The following is a 22039-nucleotide window of genomic DNA, read 5'->3' as shown; positions in this document are numbered from 1 at the left end:
ATCTTCTTTGAATAATTTGTACAATCAACTGAAAACTCACGAAAGTGAAGTGAATGAAATGGTAGAAGAGTCGAAGCTTAGTCTGGGAGGTCCATTAGCACTTGTCTCTAAAGTGTCTGAAAAGGAAGCAGTCGAAAAAGGCGATTCTGATGATGAAGAGGGGTTTATCATGAATTCGGATGATGAGGCAATAACTTTTTACTCAAACAACCGAGTCAAAAAGTTTTTCAAGAAACCGTTTAATCTAAAGGTCAAACAAAGTGAAGGAAAAGGAAGTTTCATGAACAAGGCTGCAGGAGAAGAGAAGAAGAAGTATGAGAAGAATGATGGGAAGGGTGCTGAGGAGAAGAAAGAGAAGAAACTGAAAGGAGATTCTGGTATGGATTGTCATTATTGCAATGGAGCAAATCATCTAGCAAATGATTGCATGCTTCGAAAGAAGGATGAGAAAAAGAATAGAGTAAAGGATGAAGCGTATTATGTGGAGAGATTGGAAGAGGTGCGTACGAAGGCGAACAATTTGTCTTTGGTAGCTCAAGGTGAACAGGAGAATGATGGCACATATCAAATTTGGTCTTCGGGCTCCGATGATGAAGAAATGCGTAATCCTACGCATGGAGCCATGTATGCGAAGCTGGAGGAAGATTCGGACGAAGAGGTAACGGGCCGATGCTTTATGTCAAAGTCTGCTGATAAGTCTCCAATGACAACTAAGGTATGTAATATTCTTCAATCTTTCAATATTCCTTTGAGTGCATATGATTCTGAAATTGTTGCTTTTGATGATACTGTTGCTTATTTTGATAATTTGGTTGTTTCTGCTAGCAATGAAGCTAAGAAATTAAGCAATCAATTGTTAGAGACTCAGAAGAAGTTAGATTCGAAAGTTGTCAAGATAGAATGTTTAGAATTGCAAATAACAAACATTATGTGTGATCGAGATTCGTTGTCTAGTGAAGTAAAACTCTTATTAGCTCAACGAAATATCTACTGCAATTCTGCTAAACGTCTATATGGCAAGTTAACTGCATTGCATCATTCGTGTGAAATTAGCAAGGAACAACATAGGAAATTATTACATTTTCTAGCATATGAGAGAGCGAAGGTTGATAATATTTCGTATGATTGTGAGAAAAATATTGCTGAGTTCGACAAAATTCCTGATGATAGATATGCTTATGGAATTGTCAAAATTGACGAATATCTTGATTCAAGTGAATTAGTTAACATTGTGAATGATACTTTGACAAAATCAGAACAAATCAAAATTTTGAAAAAGACTGAGAATTCAACATCTGATTCTCAATCTAATTTTGCCGATATTGAAGATAACTCTGACAATATTAGCGAAATTAGTGATATTGAGGATGTTGATTATTCTCAGTTGTCTGTCATTAATGTTGCATCAAAATCTAAAAGAAAAGAAAAACTTAAGGACTTGATGGTTAAGATTGATACTGACAAACCTTCAACTTCGAAAGTTTGTGATCCCGAGTTTGTGGATATCCGAGACAGTCAAACAGATAGCAGTGATGATGAAAATGATGAAGACGATTCGCACAAAAAGGTCTCATCAAACAAAGATTTGAAAGAAACTGAAATTCCGCGTTTTGTTGTTGATCAAGTGTTTGGAAACACTGAAAACTTCGATAAAGTGTTGTCTGAAAAAGGAGCCCATTATTTGGAAACAAATCAAGTGGGGTATCCAAATTTCAAGTGTACTGATAATTTGTATTTCCAAATCAAGTGTTTATTACAACTGGAAATGTTGAGAACATTAAACCAGAATTCAACAAAATGGTCGAAGATGACAACAAGAAAACAATAGACGAAAGATTCTTTTCAAATCAAAGCACTGTCGAAAATAATCTAACAAAGAATTCATATGTTTTTCAAAGACAAAAACCACAACACAAATGGGTTGAAAAATCGAAGATTGTTAAACAAGTTACAAAAGAGGTTGTTGTGGAAAATGAAACTGGTGTCAAATTAAATTCCAAAGAATTTAAAGAACAAATTGACAAGTTTTCAAAAGAAAATGCAATTTCAAAAAGACAAGCTCGAAAGAAGATTTTTTGGCAAACCATAGAGTTTCAAAAGCAACAAAATGGTTTGACATTGAAAACAACTGAAAACACAAAGACTAAATCTGTTAAGAACAAGTCTTCACATTCAGCAATTCATTCAGATCAAAAGATAAATCCCGCTCAAACAAATAAAACTAAATCTGAATTTTATCCAAAAATAAAGTCTTCGAAAGTTCCAAACTCATCATTTTCTAAAGATAACAAAAATACCTCAAAAAGTGTTCAAAATCAACCATCAACACAACGATTTTCTTCTAATCAACAAACAAGGTATTCTCAAAAACAAAAATTCCAAAATCGATTTTCTCAAAATATAAGTGTTGGAAACAATGATGGACGTCGATATGCAATGGCATTTCGACCTAAATCAAATGTTGATTTCTTCCTACAAAAACCGAATTTTCCAAATCCTACAGGGAAACTAACCTTAAAAGTTTCGTACACAAAAGGATTGTCTAGTGACAAAAACATCGATCATTGGCTTAAAGGAAAAGGACGAAAATATCAATCAAGGAAATATTCTCAACAACAAATTCAAGAAGCTTATGAGCATTATGTGAATATTTCGTCAACTGAAAGCTCATCTTCAAAAGATTCGAATGTTTCGGTAAAAACTTGGAAACCAGTTTCGAAAGAAAAGCATGATCATACACAATCTAAAAAGACGAAGGCATGTGTCAGTGACAATCCCAACCTAACAAAAACTTATGTTTCTGTTCCTTTACCTAGTGATATGGACTTAATTGATAGTCTCAAAACTAAAGTTTGTGATTGGGTTAAAAGTTCTTCATTTCGTTCTATTTTCAAAACTAATTTCCAAGGACCCAAACAGCCTTGGGTACCTAAATTCTTTCATTGATCGCAGGTATTATGTGACGAGCAATACGATGAGAAATGGTATATCGATAGTGGTTGCTCACATCACATGACTGGACGAAAGGAAAATTTGAGAGATTTTCGAAGCTTGGAAAATGCAGGAGTTGTGAAGTTCGGCAACAATCACAAGTGCCAAGTGAAAGGATATGGCAAAGTCACTGTTAATCGTGTTGCTTATGTAGAAGGTCTTCAACATAACTTGATAAGTGTTTCACAACTTGTTGTGGGCACTGGCAATCAAGTGGTGTTTAACGAAGAAGGCAACATTATTTCGAATGTTGAAACTAATGAAGTTTTGCTCAAGTCTAAACGACATGGTGACATGTTTACTCTTGATATCAAACCGATCATCGACAAACCCTCAGTGTGCTTACTTTCGAAAGCTTCCTCAGACATCAACTGGCTATGGCATCGACTTTTATCACATTTGACAATGATACCTTGTGTGCAGCTTGTGAACAAGGGAAACAGCACAGGAAAGGACATCCAATTGTGATAGATTCGAAAATTGTGGAACCGTTGGAACTTCTTCACATTGACCTTTGTGGACCATCGACGGTTGAAACTCTCAACAAGAAACGGTACATTCTGGTTATTATTGATGATTTTTCACGATTTACTTGGGTATATTTTCTCAGGTTAAAATCTGAGGTTGCTCAAACAATGATCGAGTTTATAAAGAAAATAGAGATAAGTCTGAAGAAAAATGTTCGCAAGATCAAAAGTGATAATGGGTCTGAGTTTAAGAACAAAGTGTTGGATTCGTACTTAACGGAAAAAGGAATTTCGCATAACTTCTCTTCGCCCTATACACCTCAGCAAAATGGTGTTGTTGAAAGACGAAATAGGTCACTTTGCGAAGCAGCAAGAACTATGTTGACATATACGAATCTTCCTCAATATCTATGGGCTGAAGCAGTTTCAACAGCATGTTTCACTCAAAATCGATCTTTCATTCATCATCGATTCAATATCACTTCGTATGAAATCATCAATAACCGAACACCTAATGTCAAATTCTTTCATGTTTTTGGTTGCAGGTGCTTTATAATGAATCTTAAAGATAGTCTTTCAAAATTTCAAGCTAAGGCTGACGAAGGCATATTTTTGGGATATTCGCACAATTCGGTTGCATACAGAGTGTTAAATAAGCGCACACGCAAAGTCGAAGAGACATTCAATCTTACTTTTGATGATTATTATGTCAAACAAGTTGAAAAGCAATTTGAACAAAAACCAATTATTAATGAATCATCTGATGAAACTGATGAATCAAATTCATCTGACTTTGATTATGATTTAATTTTTGTTATTCCTGACAGGGCAGTGGATGCTAAATTTCATGCGAATGATAATCATCACTCTAAATCTTCGAAGCATACTGATGACTTGGAAATTCCTCAAACTATTGTAGATGTTAATTCAACAACGAATTCTCCAGGAGTTGGCGAAAGTATGCATAATAATCCAATGGAGGGAGAGCACTTGGATTCGAATACTCTGGTTGAGGGGGAGCATTCTTTCGAGGGGGAGAATGGGAGAATGGATGAAGTTGTTGAGGGGGAGCTTCAAAATGATAATCGTGTTGAGGAGGAGCATGAAGAAACTGATACAATAAATATTAATCAAAATGATGAGTTTCATGATCTAAATGATAATGTTTCTGTTGTAGGATCTGAAAATGAAGAGATGTACGAAGATGCACCTTTGGAATTTGATCCGGCATATCCACCGTTAGAGAAATGGACAAGGACTCATCCGAAAGATCAAGTCATTGGGAATCCTCAAGATGGAGTATTAACAAGAGCTCAAATTCGTGCAAAGAATGAGGTATTAAATACTCATCAAGAATTTTGCATGTTCAATGTTTTCATCTCGAAAATTGAACCAAAAACAGTTAAGGTTGCAAGGGAACACTCAAATTGGGTTGTTGCAATGCAATCTGAACTGGCAGAAGTCGATAGAAACAAGGTATGGAGATTAATTCCAAAACCTGAAAATGTTTCGATTGTCGGGTTAAAATGGATTTTCAAAAACAAAACCGACAAGGATGGAAATATTGTACGAAATAAAGCACGACTAGTTGTAAAAGGATATTCACAACAAGAAGGGATTGATTATGAAGAAACCTTTGCCCCTGTCGCAAGACTCGAGGCTGTTCGAATATTTTTAGCTTATGCAGCTCATAAGGATTTCGATGTCTATCAAATGGATGTGAAATGTGCTTTTCTCAATGGTGAACTTGAAGAAACTGTTTACGTTGAACAACCTCCAGGTTTCGTAAATGAAATGCATCCTGATCATGTGTACATTTTAGATAAAACGGTTTATGGGTTAAAACAAGCACCAAGAGCATGGTATGCAACTCTTACCAATTTCTTAAAATTGTCAAAATTTAAACAAGCATCAGTTGACCCCACATTATTTCGAAAGAAAGTTGGGAATCATCTAATGCTTGTTCAAATTTATGTTGACGATATTATTTTTGGCTCTACTGACCCTGCTTTGTCTAGTGAATTCGAAAACTTAATGAAAAGCCAATTCGAAATGAGCATGATGGGTAAAATCAATAATTTTCTTGGCTTAAACATTCATCAAAGCAGAGAAGGCGTTTTCATCAATCAGGAAAAGTATACAAGGAATTTGCTCGAAAAATTTGGAATGACAAATAGCACGAAGCCAAGAGTACCAATGGCAGTTGGAACAAGACTATCCCCTTCGTTAGAAACGCCTGCGGTTGATCTTACCTTATACAAGAGCATGATAGGTTCATTGCTTTATCTTACTGCAAGTAGACCTGATATTATGTTTTCTGTATGTAATTGTGCTAGGTATCAAGCAAATCCACGAGAACCACATTTAATTGCTGTGAAGAATATCTTTCGTTATCTCAAGGGAACAATTTTGTTAGGATTGTGGTATCCTTCGAAAACAAGATTTTTCATTCAGGCATTTTCAGATGCAGATCTAGGAGGATGTACTTTGGATCGAAAAATCACAAGTGGTGGTTGTCAATTTTTGGATGGAAAGTTGGTTAGTTGGCAGTCGAAGAAGCAGACGTGTGTTTCGATTTCTACTGCTGAAGCTGAATATGTTGCAGCTGCTGCTTGTACTTCACAAATTATTTGGATCCAGAGTCAATTGAGAGATTATGCCATTAATATGAAAAAGATTCTATTGTATTGTGATTCACAAAGTGCTATACGCATTTGTCATAATCCAGTACAACATTCGAAAACAAAACATATAGTTATTCATTATCATTTTATCAAAGATCATGTGGAAGATGGCAATATAGAAGTCCATTTTGTAAAAACAACGGATTAGCTTGCTGATATTTTTACAAAAGCTTTGGATGAAAAATCATTTGTTCGAATTTTGACAGGATTGGGAATGATTGAAGCAAGTTCAGTTCCAGGAATGATTTCGAATGTATAACAACAAAGTGTTATATAAATATGACGATTCAGAGGTCATCATGATTCATTCAGAGGCTGATAGTATTAACCATTCAGAGGTTACTGTTCATAGTCAACGCTTCGACATGCTTCGACATGCTTCGTCTTCGTTACATTGAGCATTTTGGTTTGGAGTAACACTTTTCGTTAGATTTCCAAATTTCTTTTGTATCTTTGTTTTATTTTCGAAAAATCAAAAACGACAAAAAGATTTTATTTCTGTTTTGTCATTTTATTTTCGAAAAATCAAAAACTACAAAAAGATTTTATTTCTGTTTTGTCATTTTATTTTCGAAAAATCACAAAATGCAAAAAGATTTTTTTAAATTGTTTCTTTTAGAAAAATCAAAAATATCAAAAAGATTTTTGTTCTTTTGTTCTTTATCTTTTGAATGTACAGATTTCACGAAGGATATACAAGGGTCATGCTTATGTTTCTTTGGGAAGGTACAATTTCGACAACTTTGTATTAGTTAGACGGTCCCTAGAAGCATGCTGCAGCATGTCAACCCAAGCCTCCATAGACTCAATGTGTGTTTACGAAAGCCTTAATGAAATTTTTCATACGAAAATTTCTTCCCAAGTCAGGCTTATATTCACATTAGTCAAATGAGCTACCTTACTCTTCTCAAATGAGTTAAGAGTTGTATGTTTGGTCCAATCATAACAGAGGTACAAGTGTTTTCGTGAACCAATCTTTTTCATCACCAAATTTCTTACACTTTCACACACGAAGACATATGTCCAAGAGATCTTTGATTCAGCCCATCAAGATTTAGACATGTCAAAATTCTGTGTTAATGATCTGACATCATGAGGCTGTGATGAACGTGAAACCCAAAATTCTATCTTCGTAAGGAATTGACGGGGAACTATGTTCCAGTTTTGACGAAACATTTGTTTCAGTACCACTTTTCGAAACTCGAAATCATATTCATTTCATATGAGTAGTCTTGATCAAACTATCGAAGCCCACGATGTTTGTTACCCAACAAGATTCAGTATCAATTTTTTCCATGAATATGATTTCCGTGTGAGTTTCCTTTACTTTTGAAGTCACTTTCAAAATAATTCAAAGCATACTTGTCACTGACTACACTGGTCAAACAGGTAATTTCGGTTACAATTACTCACCTTATGTTTAGGTTGATATGTAACGAAATTGTAAACTACCCATGAAGCCTATAAAAGAAGCCCTTCGATACTTCCCTATAAGTATTCGATTGTAATTCACGGGAACATACACAAGGATTTGATTATCTCTCTTGATAATTAATGAAGTAACCTTTGCCTGGGGTTTATCTGCATTTGTGTCGAATATTTCTTTATTTGACATCACATGTCCAAATTTTCGTTAATTTGTTTCTCATCTTATCTTTGGAACACTGCACTCACGAAATCCTTGAGGTTCTGAGTAATACCAACTCAGGCTGATGATTTCAAACATCTGGCACATGACTTTGCTTTTTATCCCAAAAGTGAAAGAGCCTTACCTCCTTCCGAAGATTGGTGACGGTTACAATTGAATTGGGATAAACGATCAGACTGTTTGAAAAGACATTTTGTATTCAGTCCGGGTTTCTAGGTGATGTGACAGCTACTTTTTGACGCATGGCTACTTTATCGGCAGAGTGGTGCGAGATTCAAGGTGCCACGTCGGATCTCATTTAATGCCAGTCCCGCTTCAAATTCAAACACAAGGGTTACATATAAAAGGGGAATCAAAGGGTTATATCAGTTTACGCTTTCAATCGAAAAATTCCTAACTTTTCTCTGAAAATTTCCGATTGTTCTTCAAAGCTTCAACAAACCCTAATCATGGCCAATTCTGTTGATGTCGTTGTTCAATCACAAACCACTGAAGATGTTACTTCTCAACCGATAATGAAGATTCAAGGAACCAACTATCAAGTGGAAGATGATGTTTCTCTTTATCCAGATGAATTGAAGATGTTGGTAGTTGCATTAAAAAACTCTGTTCTTTCAACTGCCATGTTCAACTCCTTTGCAGTTCCACTTTCATGGCTTTCACAAGCAGGATCCACTGCTACTTACAGCAAAGCAATGGATATCATCACTTTTCAACTGGTGAATGACAAGAAGATCAGATTGTCCAAGAAGATTTTTGTCAGATTCTTGATATCCGTAATTCTCCAATCTATACTGATCTTTCTTCTGCACAAATCATCCACATGTTTAATGAGATGGGTTATCAACCCCCACTCACCAAGATCAGTGATTTCAAGAAGTCTGGACTTCCGACTGTTTGGAATTTTCTCTTCGGAATCTTTCTACGCCCGCTTGACTGGTCGCAGTGTTGGTTTGGATAAAGGTCGAATGGAGGTGTATGCAATGGTAGTTGGTTTGTACTATGATATCACTTTGGATTATTCTACACAGCTGTGGAAGGAATTTCAGAAGAGTGTAGAAAAAACGAATGTTGTTCAAGGAATTTCGTGTGCAAGGTATTGGAGTTTAATTCTTTGATATTTCTATGCCAAAGAAGGAATTGTGGTGCCTACTGATGAGGAGACAGCTGAATTCATAAAGTATCAATTTCCGAAGGAGGTTACTGATGATGCTGAAATCTTTACACATTGCAAGAATTCCAGATGCAATGTTACAGCGTGTTGATCCAACAAACTTGGTTCTTATGGAGTATTTAGAAACAATCAATCTTGATGATGGGTCTGGGAAGTTGTTGCCAAAAGAAACAGTTGGTCCTTCGAAGAAGTCACACAAATCAAAGAAGGATGCAACAATTACTCCTGAGAAACTTGTTCATGAGCCAAAGAAAAAGAAATCACCACCAAAACAGACGAAGCCAGACGCATAAGTTTCGACTGTTGTGGTTGAGCCAGTTGAGCCTGTTAATGATAACCAAGCAAAGGAAACAATCCCATCAAAATCAGGTGTTTTTCGAAGAATTAAGAAAAAGTCTCGAGGTTCACGAAAGCATTCAGATGGTTCGTTTAATTCTTCTTCTACTATGGTTCGTAAACCATATCTGAATCACCAAGGAATTCTTATTCGTGAGGTTCCAGCTCCTGTTTCTCCTTCCTCAAAGAAACAAAGAGTTGAAGATGTTGCTATACATATTTCCAAGAAGAAGTTAAAGAAAAGAAAGTTGGTTCTTCAAGCAGAGTCATCCGAAGGGGAGAAAGTTCCTGAAACACCTGAAGCTACTATTCTTCAATCCACATTTATTCCTGAGCAGACTAAGGTCACACCACCCGAAGTTTCGTTGACCGAGTCAATTAGTGAGGAGGTTCGAACTTTAGACATCAATACACACGTATCTGATACGGATGTACATGTCACTATGGGTGAAGGAAATTTGAATAAAGAAATTGTTGTTTCCACTCAAGGTATTCCTGCATCTTCTGATACTTGTGTTTCTTTACCTCCATTCATTATTCCTGTTTCGAACACTACCAATTCACCCGCTTTTGAAACCATTCTCACTCAACCCATCACTACTTTGTTCTCGTCTCAAACCACCGATCCACTTCACTCTACCGAGGACACTGATGTTGACGAAGGGGGTTTTGGAGGAACATTTGAAGAGATGGAATTTGATGAAGAAGAAGAAACTTTCCCCGACAATATGTTAATGACGATGAAGCAATTTAAGATTCTGAATAAGAAGATGAATTCGATTATTCAGTCTCAAGCTGACATGGGGGGAAGTCAGTCCCTTTCAAGTTTGGAACTTGATGTTATGCTTAAAGCATTCGAAGCTAGGATGGTTAGTAAAGTTTCTGGAATGATTCAAGATTTTGAATCTAAAATCTTGGAGAAGGTGGATCAAAATGATAAATGTAATGAATTATGAGTGAAGTCTCAATCTTCGAATTTTGTGAGTGAAGTTCAATATTTACGAAGGGTGGCTAAAGAACGACATGTCTTGTTTGTTAAAGATGTGAAGCAAGTACGCAAAGATGTCAACCTCAAGCTTTAAAAACTTCGTGAAGATATGATCAAAGAGATTGCTAGTGCTCAGCAAGACTATGCATCTCTCAATCAAAAGGTGGATATTATTTGTGATGCTGTCACGAAGTATGTCAAGCTGTATGAAAACTTGAGTCCTCAAGTAACTCAACTTTCTACGGATAACAGTCGAAGCTTTGTGGAGCTTACTTCTTTGTTAAAGGAGTTGAAAGACTTATCTACCACACTTGTTTCCTCTTCGATCATAACCCCAGAATTCTTATCTCAGAAGTTTTCTCAATTCGAGACTGTGTTGTATAAACAGTTGGCTCCGTTATCCAAGTTTTCAAGTCTTCTACCAATAGATGCCCCACCTGTTGTCACAGGGTGCAAGGGGGAGAAAAGAAAGTTGGTAATGCGAAAGTTGGTGAGGTTTCGCATGAAGCTGGGAAAACTGTTGGGAAGATTTTTCAAACAACAATTCCATTATCAAAGCGAATTATGTCAACTGCTGGGCCTGTTACTTCAACAGTTGTTACAACAATGCCAATTCCCACAAAGCCAATTCCAATACCAATTTCTAAAGGAATTATGATTGGGGAAGGTGGTAGTAGTTCGAAGCCCAAAGAAGTTGTTGATAGTTCTTCGATCAAAGACAAAGGGAAAACAATTTTGATCGAAAAGTCGAAAGAAGAGAAGAAGGCTGAAGCTGAAGCTGAGCTAGAGAAATTAAGAGTAGTTCAAAGCATTTTAAGTCTTCGTGCAAATGATCCACCTGAGATGAACAAGGGTGATCCTGCGAAGCATTACAACTACAAAACAATTGAAGCAAAAGTTTCATATAATCATATGTATGCTTTTGAGAAGAAGCCAAAGAAAAGTTATGCTGTTGTTAATTCTGATATGAAACAACTGGATTTCCCAGTGAATGAAATGATGTTCATCATGGCTCAGTACAAGATTGCTGAGAAATTTGATAATGATGATGATTACACATACATGAAGCTTAGGTTTCATGCTGTTCTAGGGAAACTTCTAGAGGAAATTTGGTCACTTGTGAAGATAAAGCAGGTGATCAGTATTAAGAAGGATGTTCTGTTCGAGAACATGATGCAGAACCTTCGTTTTTATGTTGCAAGGGCGAATGGTCAGGAATGTGATTTTTCTGTAGCAGATTTTCCACTGATGAACTTGTATGATCTTATACAAGTTGCATTACTTTTGAAAGATAAAAATGCTTCTTATCTTCGAGAGACTGATCCAGAAGTTTTTCGTCTTGGTCTTGCTCACATCAAAATATTCATAGATAACTACTATGAGTGTTTGGCCCTAACATACGTGGAGTTAGCAACTGCGAAGGGGTTGGAAGTGAAAGTACCCATGGAACCAACGAAGACTCAACCTGAATTAAAGAAGTATGCTGATGGGGAGATTCGCTTGAAGCCATTCGGTTTGGTATTCGCAGGAAAGGATAAAAATGGAAAAGCCAAGAGATTCTTATTCCAAGCATGCGAAGTGGAGAGATACACAACGTCCCAGTATACAAACTTTATTGTTCGTATGAATAGCTGCAAGAAGAATAACGAAGGAGACAAGAAAGAGTTAAAGAAGATTATTTATTGGTACTCTGAAATCCGAAGGGTGATGTTGTATGCTATACAGATTCTTTTGAACTAAAGATGGTCGACATTATTACAAAGGGGGAGAATGTAAGGGTCGAAGACCTGTTGTAATATGTCGAAGACATAAGTTTATTTTACAAGGCATTTTTGTAACGAAGCTTAGATGTTTAGTCCTTGTAATTTTTTGTGTGCTTTCATGTTTCCTATAAATAGGGACATTACTTAGAGTTAGATAAGAGTCTTTGTATGAACTTGTCTATTTTCTCTCTGTAACATTTGAAAGCATAATAGAGCTGAAACCAGATCATATTTACATCGTGTGTTCAATCTACATTCGTTGAACTCTGATTTGATTTATACTTGATTTTACACTTCTTCAAATACAAAACCGATTCAATGGCAATGCACATGCTTCTATATTTTCAACCCAAGTTCTCTACCGTTAAAACAAAGTCCCTTGCATTCTAGGATCCTGATGGTCCAATGGCATAAATTGGGTAGTAGCATCACACCCAAAACAGAAGACAACAGGATCACGAAGATCAACATTTAGGTAACATATGGCCATCACACATGATTCCATGGAATGGGTTAGCAAATTCCATCCTTAAATCTTTTAGCTTAATCATCACGAAGATGAATAATCGTCACGAAGACAAATAATAGTCACAAATTTGAAAAACGAATCATTCCCAAAAAGTGTCCAGAAAACACTTAAGCCAACCCATCCTAATTGATATGCACAAGTAGGATGATTATATATGTTTTCAATCCAACACTGTATTTTCAAGTGAAGACATTTCCAAATTAGGTTTCACGTAATGCACAAACATACCATAATGGACACATAGAAAGAAAAATACTTATTATAAAGTTTTATACCAAAATATTTAGCAATATAGTAATAGGGACATGTACTCTTTATATTTACTCACCTTATCATGGAAGTAGTTATTCACTCTAACCCGAAGTGTCTGAATGTGCAATGTCAACCTAAATAGATAGTTGTACTCATCACTCTATTCATATTAACCCATTCATATCTTAATGGTTTAATTGAAGAAATGCTTAGAGGTTTGAATTATTGTACTCCAAACATCCCCCCCCCTAAGTTAAGCAATGATCCTCATTCGACTTAATAGATTATCCACATTGTTTCCAAATGGATTCATAGAATTAAATAACATTCAAAGATGTTTCAAATTATTTGAAAATATACTTTACATAAGAATTTACGGTGCAAGTGTGATGATCCAATCATTTGAACAACCAACAACTCAACTACTTAGACTTGTAATTCTTACCAATGCTTTGATAAAACTAGATTGTAAACACTTAAGATTCATTGTTGTTAGATGATATTTGAGTAGGGTGATGGTGGAGAACCAGATATATCTTGGATCATGTAAGTTCACTTTCCGAACTGATATTTCCACCCTATGCTTGGGTTATAGGAAATCCATCCTAGGATAATCCAAAAGGACACTTGTGTATCTAGGCACAGAAACACAAGCCAAATTGCCGGAGGGTTCTGAATTCGTATAGAAGAAGAAGAACTGAGAAAAGGGTCTATTACGACTCAATTAAGGAGTCGTATTTATGCTATACAGATTAGGGTTTCCGTCTTCTATATTAGTTAGGAGAATCACAAATTTAATGGCATAATCAATGGTTACAAAAACTGATAAGATTTATCAATTTTACCATAATCACCCATTAGAATTCGCTTTTTCTATAATGTAACCATGGTTGTAAAAATCGGTCTAGGCGGCCGATTAATCGGCGCCTAGGCGCTTGGCGGCCTCCAACCGCCTACGAATAAGGGCTAGAGGGTAAAATAATCGGCCTTGGTCAATATCGGTCAAAACCGGTCCAACTCGGTCCAAATCAGACTAAATCGGTCCAACTCGGACTCAAAATTGGGCCAATTCGGTCAAGCTAACCTCAGGCTCAAAAGAACCAGCTAGCCCACCGAGTAATTAGGTTTGATTTTTTTAAAGGAACCTAAGTCTCCTTTTTATAAGATACGGGTGCCCTCATTTATTTTCCCACCAGCGATGTGGGATGCCAAACTTGTAACAGTTTTATACATCTTTACACATGGTTCAGTTTGCATCTGTGATTCTGTTTGCATCTCCAATACACCTAAGTCTCCTAAGTCTTCGATTCACCTTCAATTCAAACTCACTCGATCTGTGATTCCCTTTGCATCTCGTTCTTCCCTACTTTGCATCTCATTCTTCGGAAGGAGAATTTGAGTTCCATCACTGACCCGCCCTTCTTCTCGAAGATGGAAGGCATCACGATTCAGTTGCTTCGATCACGATTCAGCTAGCGGAGCCGACCCACCATTAACGAGGATAGTTCTTCTCAATCTACGAAGGTTAGTTCTTCAATCACGATTCATTTCTGAGAAACAGATGTGAAATTACAGAGAACATATTCGTGTTCAAACTTGTTTGTTGGGAATAGATTCGGTCGAGATGAAATTCGTCAGTTTAGAAGGCATCTCTTTCAGTGTCGGGCAGTTGATGACGACTACTCAATTGACAACGACGACTTCAATACTCTATGACGACTACTCTGATGCTCTACTTCCCACAACTTGTTATCGGCGAAGTGAAGAAGCCTGGGCAGATGACGACGAAGAAACTGTGGGATATCTTGGTTACGAATTGAAATTGGTTACGAATATCTTGGTTATGAATTGAAATTGAAATGGGTTTCTGATTGTTACGATTTGAAATCGATTGTTGATGCCGATGGTGCTTACAAGTTGTTCTTTTGGATTGGATAGGTCTTTTAGATTGGATAGTTCTGTGTGATCGATATGGATTATATGGTTCTTATGGTGTTTGTAACATTCTTGAGAATCAAGCTTGTAACTAGCATGCCAAGTGTTTGAGTAAATGCTTCAAAGAAGAAAGTTACAAATTGAAAAGAAAAATAAATTATGTATTACATATTTATTATTAGTTAACTTGTTTACTTATATATTCTTAGCATTAATGTGATATTTATTAATTTTTAATAGTTTTTTAATAATTAATGGTCCCCGATTAATCCCCGCCTAGCCGATTAATCCCTTGACCCCAGTCCACCGATTAGCCTACGTCGAGCGATTTTTGCAACCTTGAATGTAACCAATTCAAATTTCTTAAGGCCTTTTGGGGTGCTGTCCCAAACCCCACGGGGGCGTAACCCCTCGACCTTGCTAGGGGTGCTGCCCCTAGGACCCTACATGGGGGCGCAACCCCCTTGACCCCTGCCTATCTGTCATACCGGCTTATTATTCGATCTTATATATGCATGCACTCCGATTCTCCAAACATATAATATATAGTACAAATGATAAGCCCCTTAACTCACATATTAGTTCCACTTACATAAAATGTTAGTGTCTCCAACAATCCTCCCCCATTTTAGTGTAACCCATGAACTAACATAAAATTATGTAAACAAACCAAACCATTACATAAATGAAAATATCGAAACGATTGAATTCCCATTTTAGTATCAAACAATTCAAATACTCAAGAATCAGGGTGTTCTAAGAATTGAACCCTTCAACCCAACTGAATACCTGAGAGTAAAATACATGCTAGTTTATTGAACTTTCTAGTGATATACAACTTGACACTATTATAAAGCCGTGTGTCCTAATCCTCTCATGATTGTATCAAGGCCAAGTCCCCAACCTATTGAAATGCGGCTACACTTCACAATCATGTAGGTAATTCCTATACTTCATGTATCTGCATATATATGTTATCAAAGGAATTATTAATAAGTTAAACTTCAACGTGGATAACTTGCAGAACTGAACACATACATGGGATGTATACTTCATGTGTTCCAAGCTATAAGTGTGAGATTTCCTCATTGAATTCAACGCCTAATGTCATATTAGAACGGAATTGGGTGTCTCATCATTACAAAATTAAATAGACTTTAATCCCATCCCTATAACACACTTGTGCACTTAGTCTCTTGTTAGACATTTAGTCAAGTGATCTGCCAATTTTTGTTGCGATTTCACAAACTATACCGAAATCACACCATTCGTGATTAGTTCTCTAATCATACTATGTCTAACACATAAGTATCTAGACTTGCCATTATAAACATGGTTGTAAGCTTTAGTCAAAACGGTTGCATTATCACAAAGGATAGATATAGGTGTTATCGGCTTTGACCACAAAGGAATCTCATAGACTAAATTCCTTAGCCAATCTGCTTCTTTACCTGCAGCAGCTAACGTAACAAACTTAGATTCCATTGTCGATTTTGTAATGCAAGATTGCTTCTTGCAAGCCCAGGAAATGACACCTCCCCCAATCAAGAACACACAACCAGTTGTTGAGGATGTTGGATTAGGTGTCTAAATCAATAACTAAATTAGTATAATCTTGAATTATTAGCAAAGTCCTTTTGGGTTGCCCTCAAACCTAGTAATGAATTGGAATGCTATTTAGAGAGAGAGAGTGAGTGAGAGAGGCTGATTTATTAATTTATTATATGATTAATAAATTAATTAGAAATCAAAATAAATAATTTATTAATATATTATATGATTAATAAATTAATTAGAAATTGTATTTTTTAATTAAACAAGTAAGGAATATATGGAAAACACACTTGTTTAAGTTTGATTAAGTTTCAAAGTACACTATCATTTAGGGGCGAAGCCCCTGGCGTATTAGTCTAAAAACCAAATTTAGAATAAGGCGTCTGTTTTAGAACAGGAAGACATGTCTTAGTCTAAAAACAAAAATTATCTGTCTTAAGACTAAAACTCGTCGTTTTTAACAGTTTTCATACATGAAACTGTTTTGTGATAGTTTTCAGACAAATGGGGTATTTAATCGAATTTTAGTCGGTTTTTTGGTACTTACGAAATTGATACTTCTCATTCTCTGCTCTGAATCTCTTTTGAGTCTTATCCAATCAAAGATTAAGAAGTACCACACAAATACTTTGATTTGAAAATGAAATCACAATTCTCAGAATATCCATTTGCCTTTGTTACCCCTAAATTTCTAACAACCATCATCCTCAAATAAGCAGCAAAAAGAAACACCGCCACAACACCATCAGCAACATCATGAAAAGCCATTAATTCGATCACCATTGTTAACGGAAGCAGCATCACCTTCAACACCTACTCACCATCATTTAAGCCACCTTTAAGGGAAGCGTGACCACCATGAACTGTCAGTCTGCCACCACCAACCGACCACCATTGTTTTCATATTGACAAAAAATTCAATCTCCACATAACATTCAAGCAACGTGCAAATTTTCTTTCAATTTCCACAACATTTTCAACTCAAAAAATTCACAAAAAGAAAAGAAAAAAAAAAGTTGACTCAATTACAGATTACCACTTTGATGAACAAAATTTACTTACAATCAAACCCAAAATATACTTTTATTTGCATGATCAACTGTCAAAACGATTCCGGTAAAGGATTTCCTTTTAAAAATGACCGAAACAACACCAATGATCTTTCAGGCTGTGAGAATGGCGCTTCATGTGATGCACCTCTTACAGTTGCAAATGAGAATATATTTCCGTACACTTGAGTCCACCCTCCAACCTGAAATTACCCATATCAATTCAACAATAAGTCAAAACCATCAATTATTCAAATCTTCCATAATGTATATGTACAACTTCTAATGCATGCAATACAATCAGTTTCAGCATTACCTGTTGCCCTTCGAACCAAACTCGATATGGTACGGTTGTTTCGAGTCCCATTTCTGTAGCGAGTCGATGGACTAAAGCCCGGCTCCCCATCAATGGAATTACGGAATCTTGATCGCCACTATATTATATTTATTAAATGTTTAATCAATAAAATATTCACTTAGTATAACTTACACTACTGTCTGACTTGTCCTGACAGTAAGGAGGTGAGAATCCATAGCAGGGTCTCAAGGGACAGGGTGATGTACCTCCCCTGGTGGTTGTGGGACCGGTTAGTGGGTGGGGTATACCCTTTTTCTTCCGTTTGACTTTGAAGGTCAAATTATATACTTTTTATCTTAAAATCATGGAAAGTACTAGATTTGAATCTTGGAAGTCAAGTTTTATGTAGTTATACATTTAATTAATGGGTTAAATGCAAAATATATCATTATATTGTACTTTGAAAATCTACCCAATTATAGCATGATACTATACAAAATCTACCCAATTACAACATCAAATTTTGCTTAATTTGTAGTTCACTTGACATTGCTATAATTTGGTAGATTTTTCAAAGTACAACGTAAAAGTATGATGCAATCTTAAACAAATCAATGTAAGTAGTAGGTTGCTTTTCTTGCATTTTAACCCTTAATTTAATTAACGAAAATCAAGGACAAAAAAATTAAAAATCTTGTATACCTATAAACCAGAACTCTAATTCCTTCTTTGAGGAGTGATCCCACAATATTGATGGTAGGTATCTCGATATTGAGCAGTTCATAATCTAAGATGCTGGTTTCCAAATTTATACCAAAAACAAATAAATATATTAGATCGAGATTTAATAAATTAATAATCCGTTTATATATACTTTATAAAAAATCAAGAACTTACTTGCTACAAACTTCCCATTTTCTGACTCCAACCAAACGTGCATGTAAAGCTCTCTTCACATCACGTCTGTTGAGATAATTAACAGTTTCATCTTCCACACAAACATCGACTCTCTCAGTTACTTGCTGCAATTAAATATAACAATTATGATTATGATCTATGTAATTAATGGCATGAAAAAACTAATAATTAACCAAATTAAACTACATGTATAGTGTGATTAATGAAGAAATTGGAACCTGGGGGCTAATGATCTTGGATTGCGAGAGCACTGATGGAATACAGACATCAAGAGTAACATCATACTTGTCCACAAATCGACTGGTTTCTCTGCTTACTTGACTATATACTTTTGAGCATATGGGTGAAACTGAATCTCTGTAGTATTCACTCACATATCGTGAGTAATTGCATGCAGATGTGAATAATTTGTATGTTGAATCTGATATAAGCCCATGAGACCAGAAATATTCCGCTCTTGAATTCAAATCAGTTGCGTACTCCAATACTGGATTTCCTAGCTGCATTGTTTGACAAACACATTAGAGCTTAGTTGACTTTCAAAAAGTCAAATCTACTACTTTGTGGATGTATAATCAATTTATCGCAACTTTGCTGTAATTTGTAGAATTTGTGTAACACAAATGATTTGGATGATTAATTTTGTAAAATCGAGTTCAGATTGATTAACAATTATAAAGTTGAAAAGGTCAAAGCTTGTATCTTTTTGGAATGTTGGGAATATTACTCTTTTTTCCCTTTTTGTATTTCACGGATTTGTCTCAAATATAACAGAAAACATGAGAATTGTGGTTTACTTTGTAACACTTACAGCAATTCCTTTTAAATTGAAAAGCTTCTTGTTTTTGTTGAATTGAACCATGAGTTCTGCTAGTTGTGGTATATAGTGACCTGGCACCAATACCCCCAAAAAAGGCATTAAATATAAAGAAAAAAAAATGAAATTTTTTACATGGGAATTCAAGAAATTTAATGAAAAATTCGTGCGAAAAAAAGATATAAAGATTACCTGCATAACTTTCTCCTGTTATGAACAAATCTCTCTGTTGATACTGAGGGAATTTCAAGAGCCATTTGTGCAAGAACACAAGATTGTCTCTAGCTTTAAATTTAAAACAAAAAAAAGGAGAGAAATTTAGAGAAAGAAAAAAGAAGAAGAAGAAGAAGAACCCATTTTCCTAAAATTTCACAGTACATGAAAACTCAAGAAAAACAACTTTTTTAAGGTTCTTTTGAAGGAATAACACATTAAAAAGAAGGACTTTTGAGGTTCCTAAAAAAGGGTAATTTCTTTTTCTCGAGGCTTTTTTAGGGCATAAAGAACATAAGTAAACAAATAATTCTGCCGAAAGTAAAATCACCAGAAATACCTGTAATTGCATCAGTGACAACTTCATAACCAGAAGAATTCGATGAATCATAAGAAAACCCAACTCCAACTGGGGTCTCTAAGTACAACATATTCGCCTCTGTAATTTTTTCAAAAAAATTAAAACTAACCCATGTAATTTTAATCGAAAATGTGAAATTAAAACTAAAAAGGGTATCATCTTTTTTCATCATAATTGCAATTGCTGTACCTGTGTTCCAACTATACTCATTTCGAACCAGTCCCTGACCATTTGGCCTAAAAGGTCCATTTTCAGAAAATGCTCCAACACCCAGTGATGAACATCCAGGCCCTACAACAAGTTTGCTTAATCAAAACTTCACGGAAATTGATTCAATTCAATTTTTCATAACTTTTAAGCTGTTTCTTCATCTTTCTTGAAAATGGATACTTCAGAATTCAAATTCTTACCTCCATTCAACCACAGAACCAGTGGTTTTGAAACTGGATCAACTTCAGCTTCAACAAAGTAGTAAAAAAGGGCTCTTTTTCTTTTCGAATCCAAGGTGACATAACCTGAAAATTGTTGAAACCCAACAGGCGGTTGTCCAGGCAATTTCAAAATCTTGTCGGATTCCGACAATGATGGTTCGCCCACCACCACCGTGAAAGCACACAGCATAACCATCAGCGAAACAGCCATTGTCATGGCCTTGGGATTCTTTCAAGAATCAAAGTCAAGATTTACACTTTACACTTTTCAGTGAGATGAGATGAGATGAAAAACTAACAATATAATGTAGATGGGGGTGGTTATATATGGTCAGTGGAGAGCATGAAGTTATGAAATTCTTTTAAACAAACACGGTGTGCATGCTTTGTTTTTTATAATCATTGTAAGGGGCAAGCTTTTTTACTCATTTGCAGGCCTGAAAATGGTGGGTGTGTGAATTGGGGTCTATGTCTATGAGAGCATGTGGGCATGGGCTTCAGGGCTTGGTTTTATTTTGAAAGTGAAAAAGAAATAAAAAGAGAGAGATGAGTTACTCTGTAGTCTGAATATACGAGATGAGAACGCTTTAAAATTTTCTGGAAAATTGTTTCAGAAATTTTGTGAAAAGTTGCTTTTGGTCCCTCCGTTGTTGGCTTCTTATCTTAGTACATACAGATTTAATCAGTTGAAACTTGGAAAGAAAAGAAAAGGGACAAGCTATACAATTGAATTTGTTTTTTAGTTAAAGGGCTTAAGAACAAACAAGGGTATGTTCCACACCAAAAGTGGCTTTACAGGCTTATTTCTTTTCCCAACAGATAAAGAAATTACAGAGATATATAATGATGGTGATTTCTGATGCATCCAAGAAAGATAATAATCACATATTTTGTAGTCTTTCACAAGTTCACTGTTTTACTTCTTAGAAATATAGTAAAAGTTGGACTAAATTACCGAAATGGTCCCTTTGGTAATATTAAGAGTCACATTGTCACTTTAAGGTGTTGTTTGTTTGTTTTCTTTTGTTTTTGTTTTTTTTCATAAAAGACCTTATATTTTGACTTTTTTTCTTTTTAGACCTAGAACTTTTTTATTTTTCGAAAAAGACCCAACTTTTACCTGTTACTTGTTATTTCAGACCCTAGCAGGTCACCAACAGGTAAATTAGGTTTTTTTTTCATAAAAGACCCTATATTTTATAGTTTTTTCCATTTCAGACCTAAATGTTTTTTTTTAAATAAACTCAACTTTAAAATTGGTTATAATCTTCAAGATCAGATATATAAGGTACTTCTTGACTACACCGAAAAGAAAGTATACATGTATAAACTAAAAAATGGTATCTAATCTATTACCTTTTGAGCGAATATAACCTAGAAGAATTGTAAAATTTTATTTTTGTGTAAAAGATATAATTAAACTTTATCTTGGATATATATTATATCATTAAACCTGGTATATTGTTTATAAAAAATGTTATTATTACCGTTAATAAAAAGTTTGATGTTAATTTGATATTTTTTGGTAACATGGATAATACATGGCTAGGAAGAATCTTTTACCATAATAACAACTTTTTTTATTTGTAGAAAAAAAACATATCACGTAATTTAACAAACTGTATACAAAA

General features: G+C 35.3%; 1 protein-coding gene across 1 annotated transcript; it reads right to left on the bottom strand.

Moving 5' to 3' along the window:
- Nucleotides 1–17255: 17255 nt before the first annotated feature.
- LOC145107766 (serine carboxypeptidase-like 45) lies at nt 17256–21082 on the bottom strand. Its single transcript, XM_079044716.1, has 10 exons — nt 20388–21082; nt 20167–20268; nt 19957–20055; nt 19596–19688; nt 19398–19477; nt 18805–19086; nt 18566–18690; nt 18371–18463; nt 17687–17804; nt 17256–17573 (listed from the first exon to the last, which is right to left on the bottom strand). Exons 1-10 carry the CDS (start codon nt 20623–20625, stop codon nt 17424–17426), a joined length of 1380 nt encoding a protein of 459 aa, XP_078900842.1. The 5' UTR covers nt 20626–21082; the 3' UTR covers nt 17256–17423.
- Nucleotides 21083–22039: the final 957 nt, after the last annotated feature.

This window comes from Lactuca virosa, chromosome 4 (genome assembly GCF_052849685.1).
Source record: "Lactuca virosa cultivar CGN04683 chromosome 4, Lactuca_virosa_CGN04683_v6, whole genome shotgun sequence".
In the NCBI taxonomy this organism is placed as follows: domain Eukaryota; kingdom Viridiplantae; phylum Streptophyta; class Magnoliopsida; order Asterales; family Asteraceae; genus Lactuca; species Lactuca virosa.
Note: the sequence above shows the minus strand (reverse complement) of the source record. Positions and strands in the feature narration are given on the sequence as shown.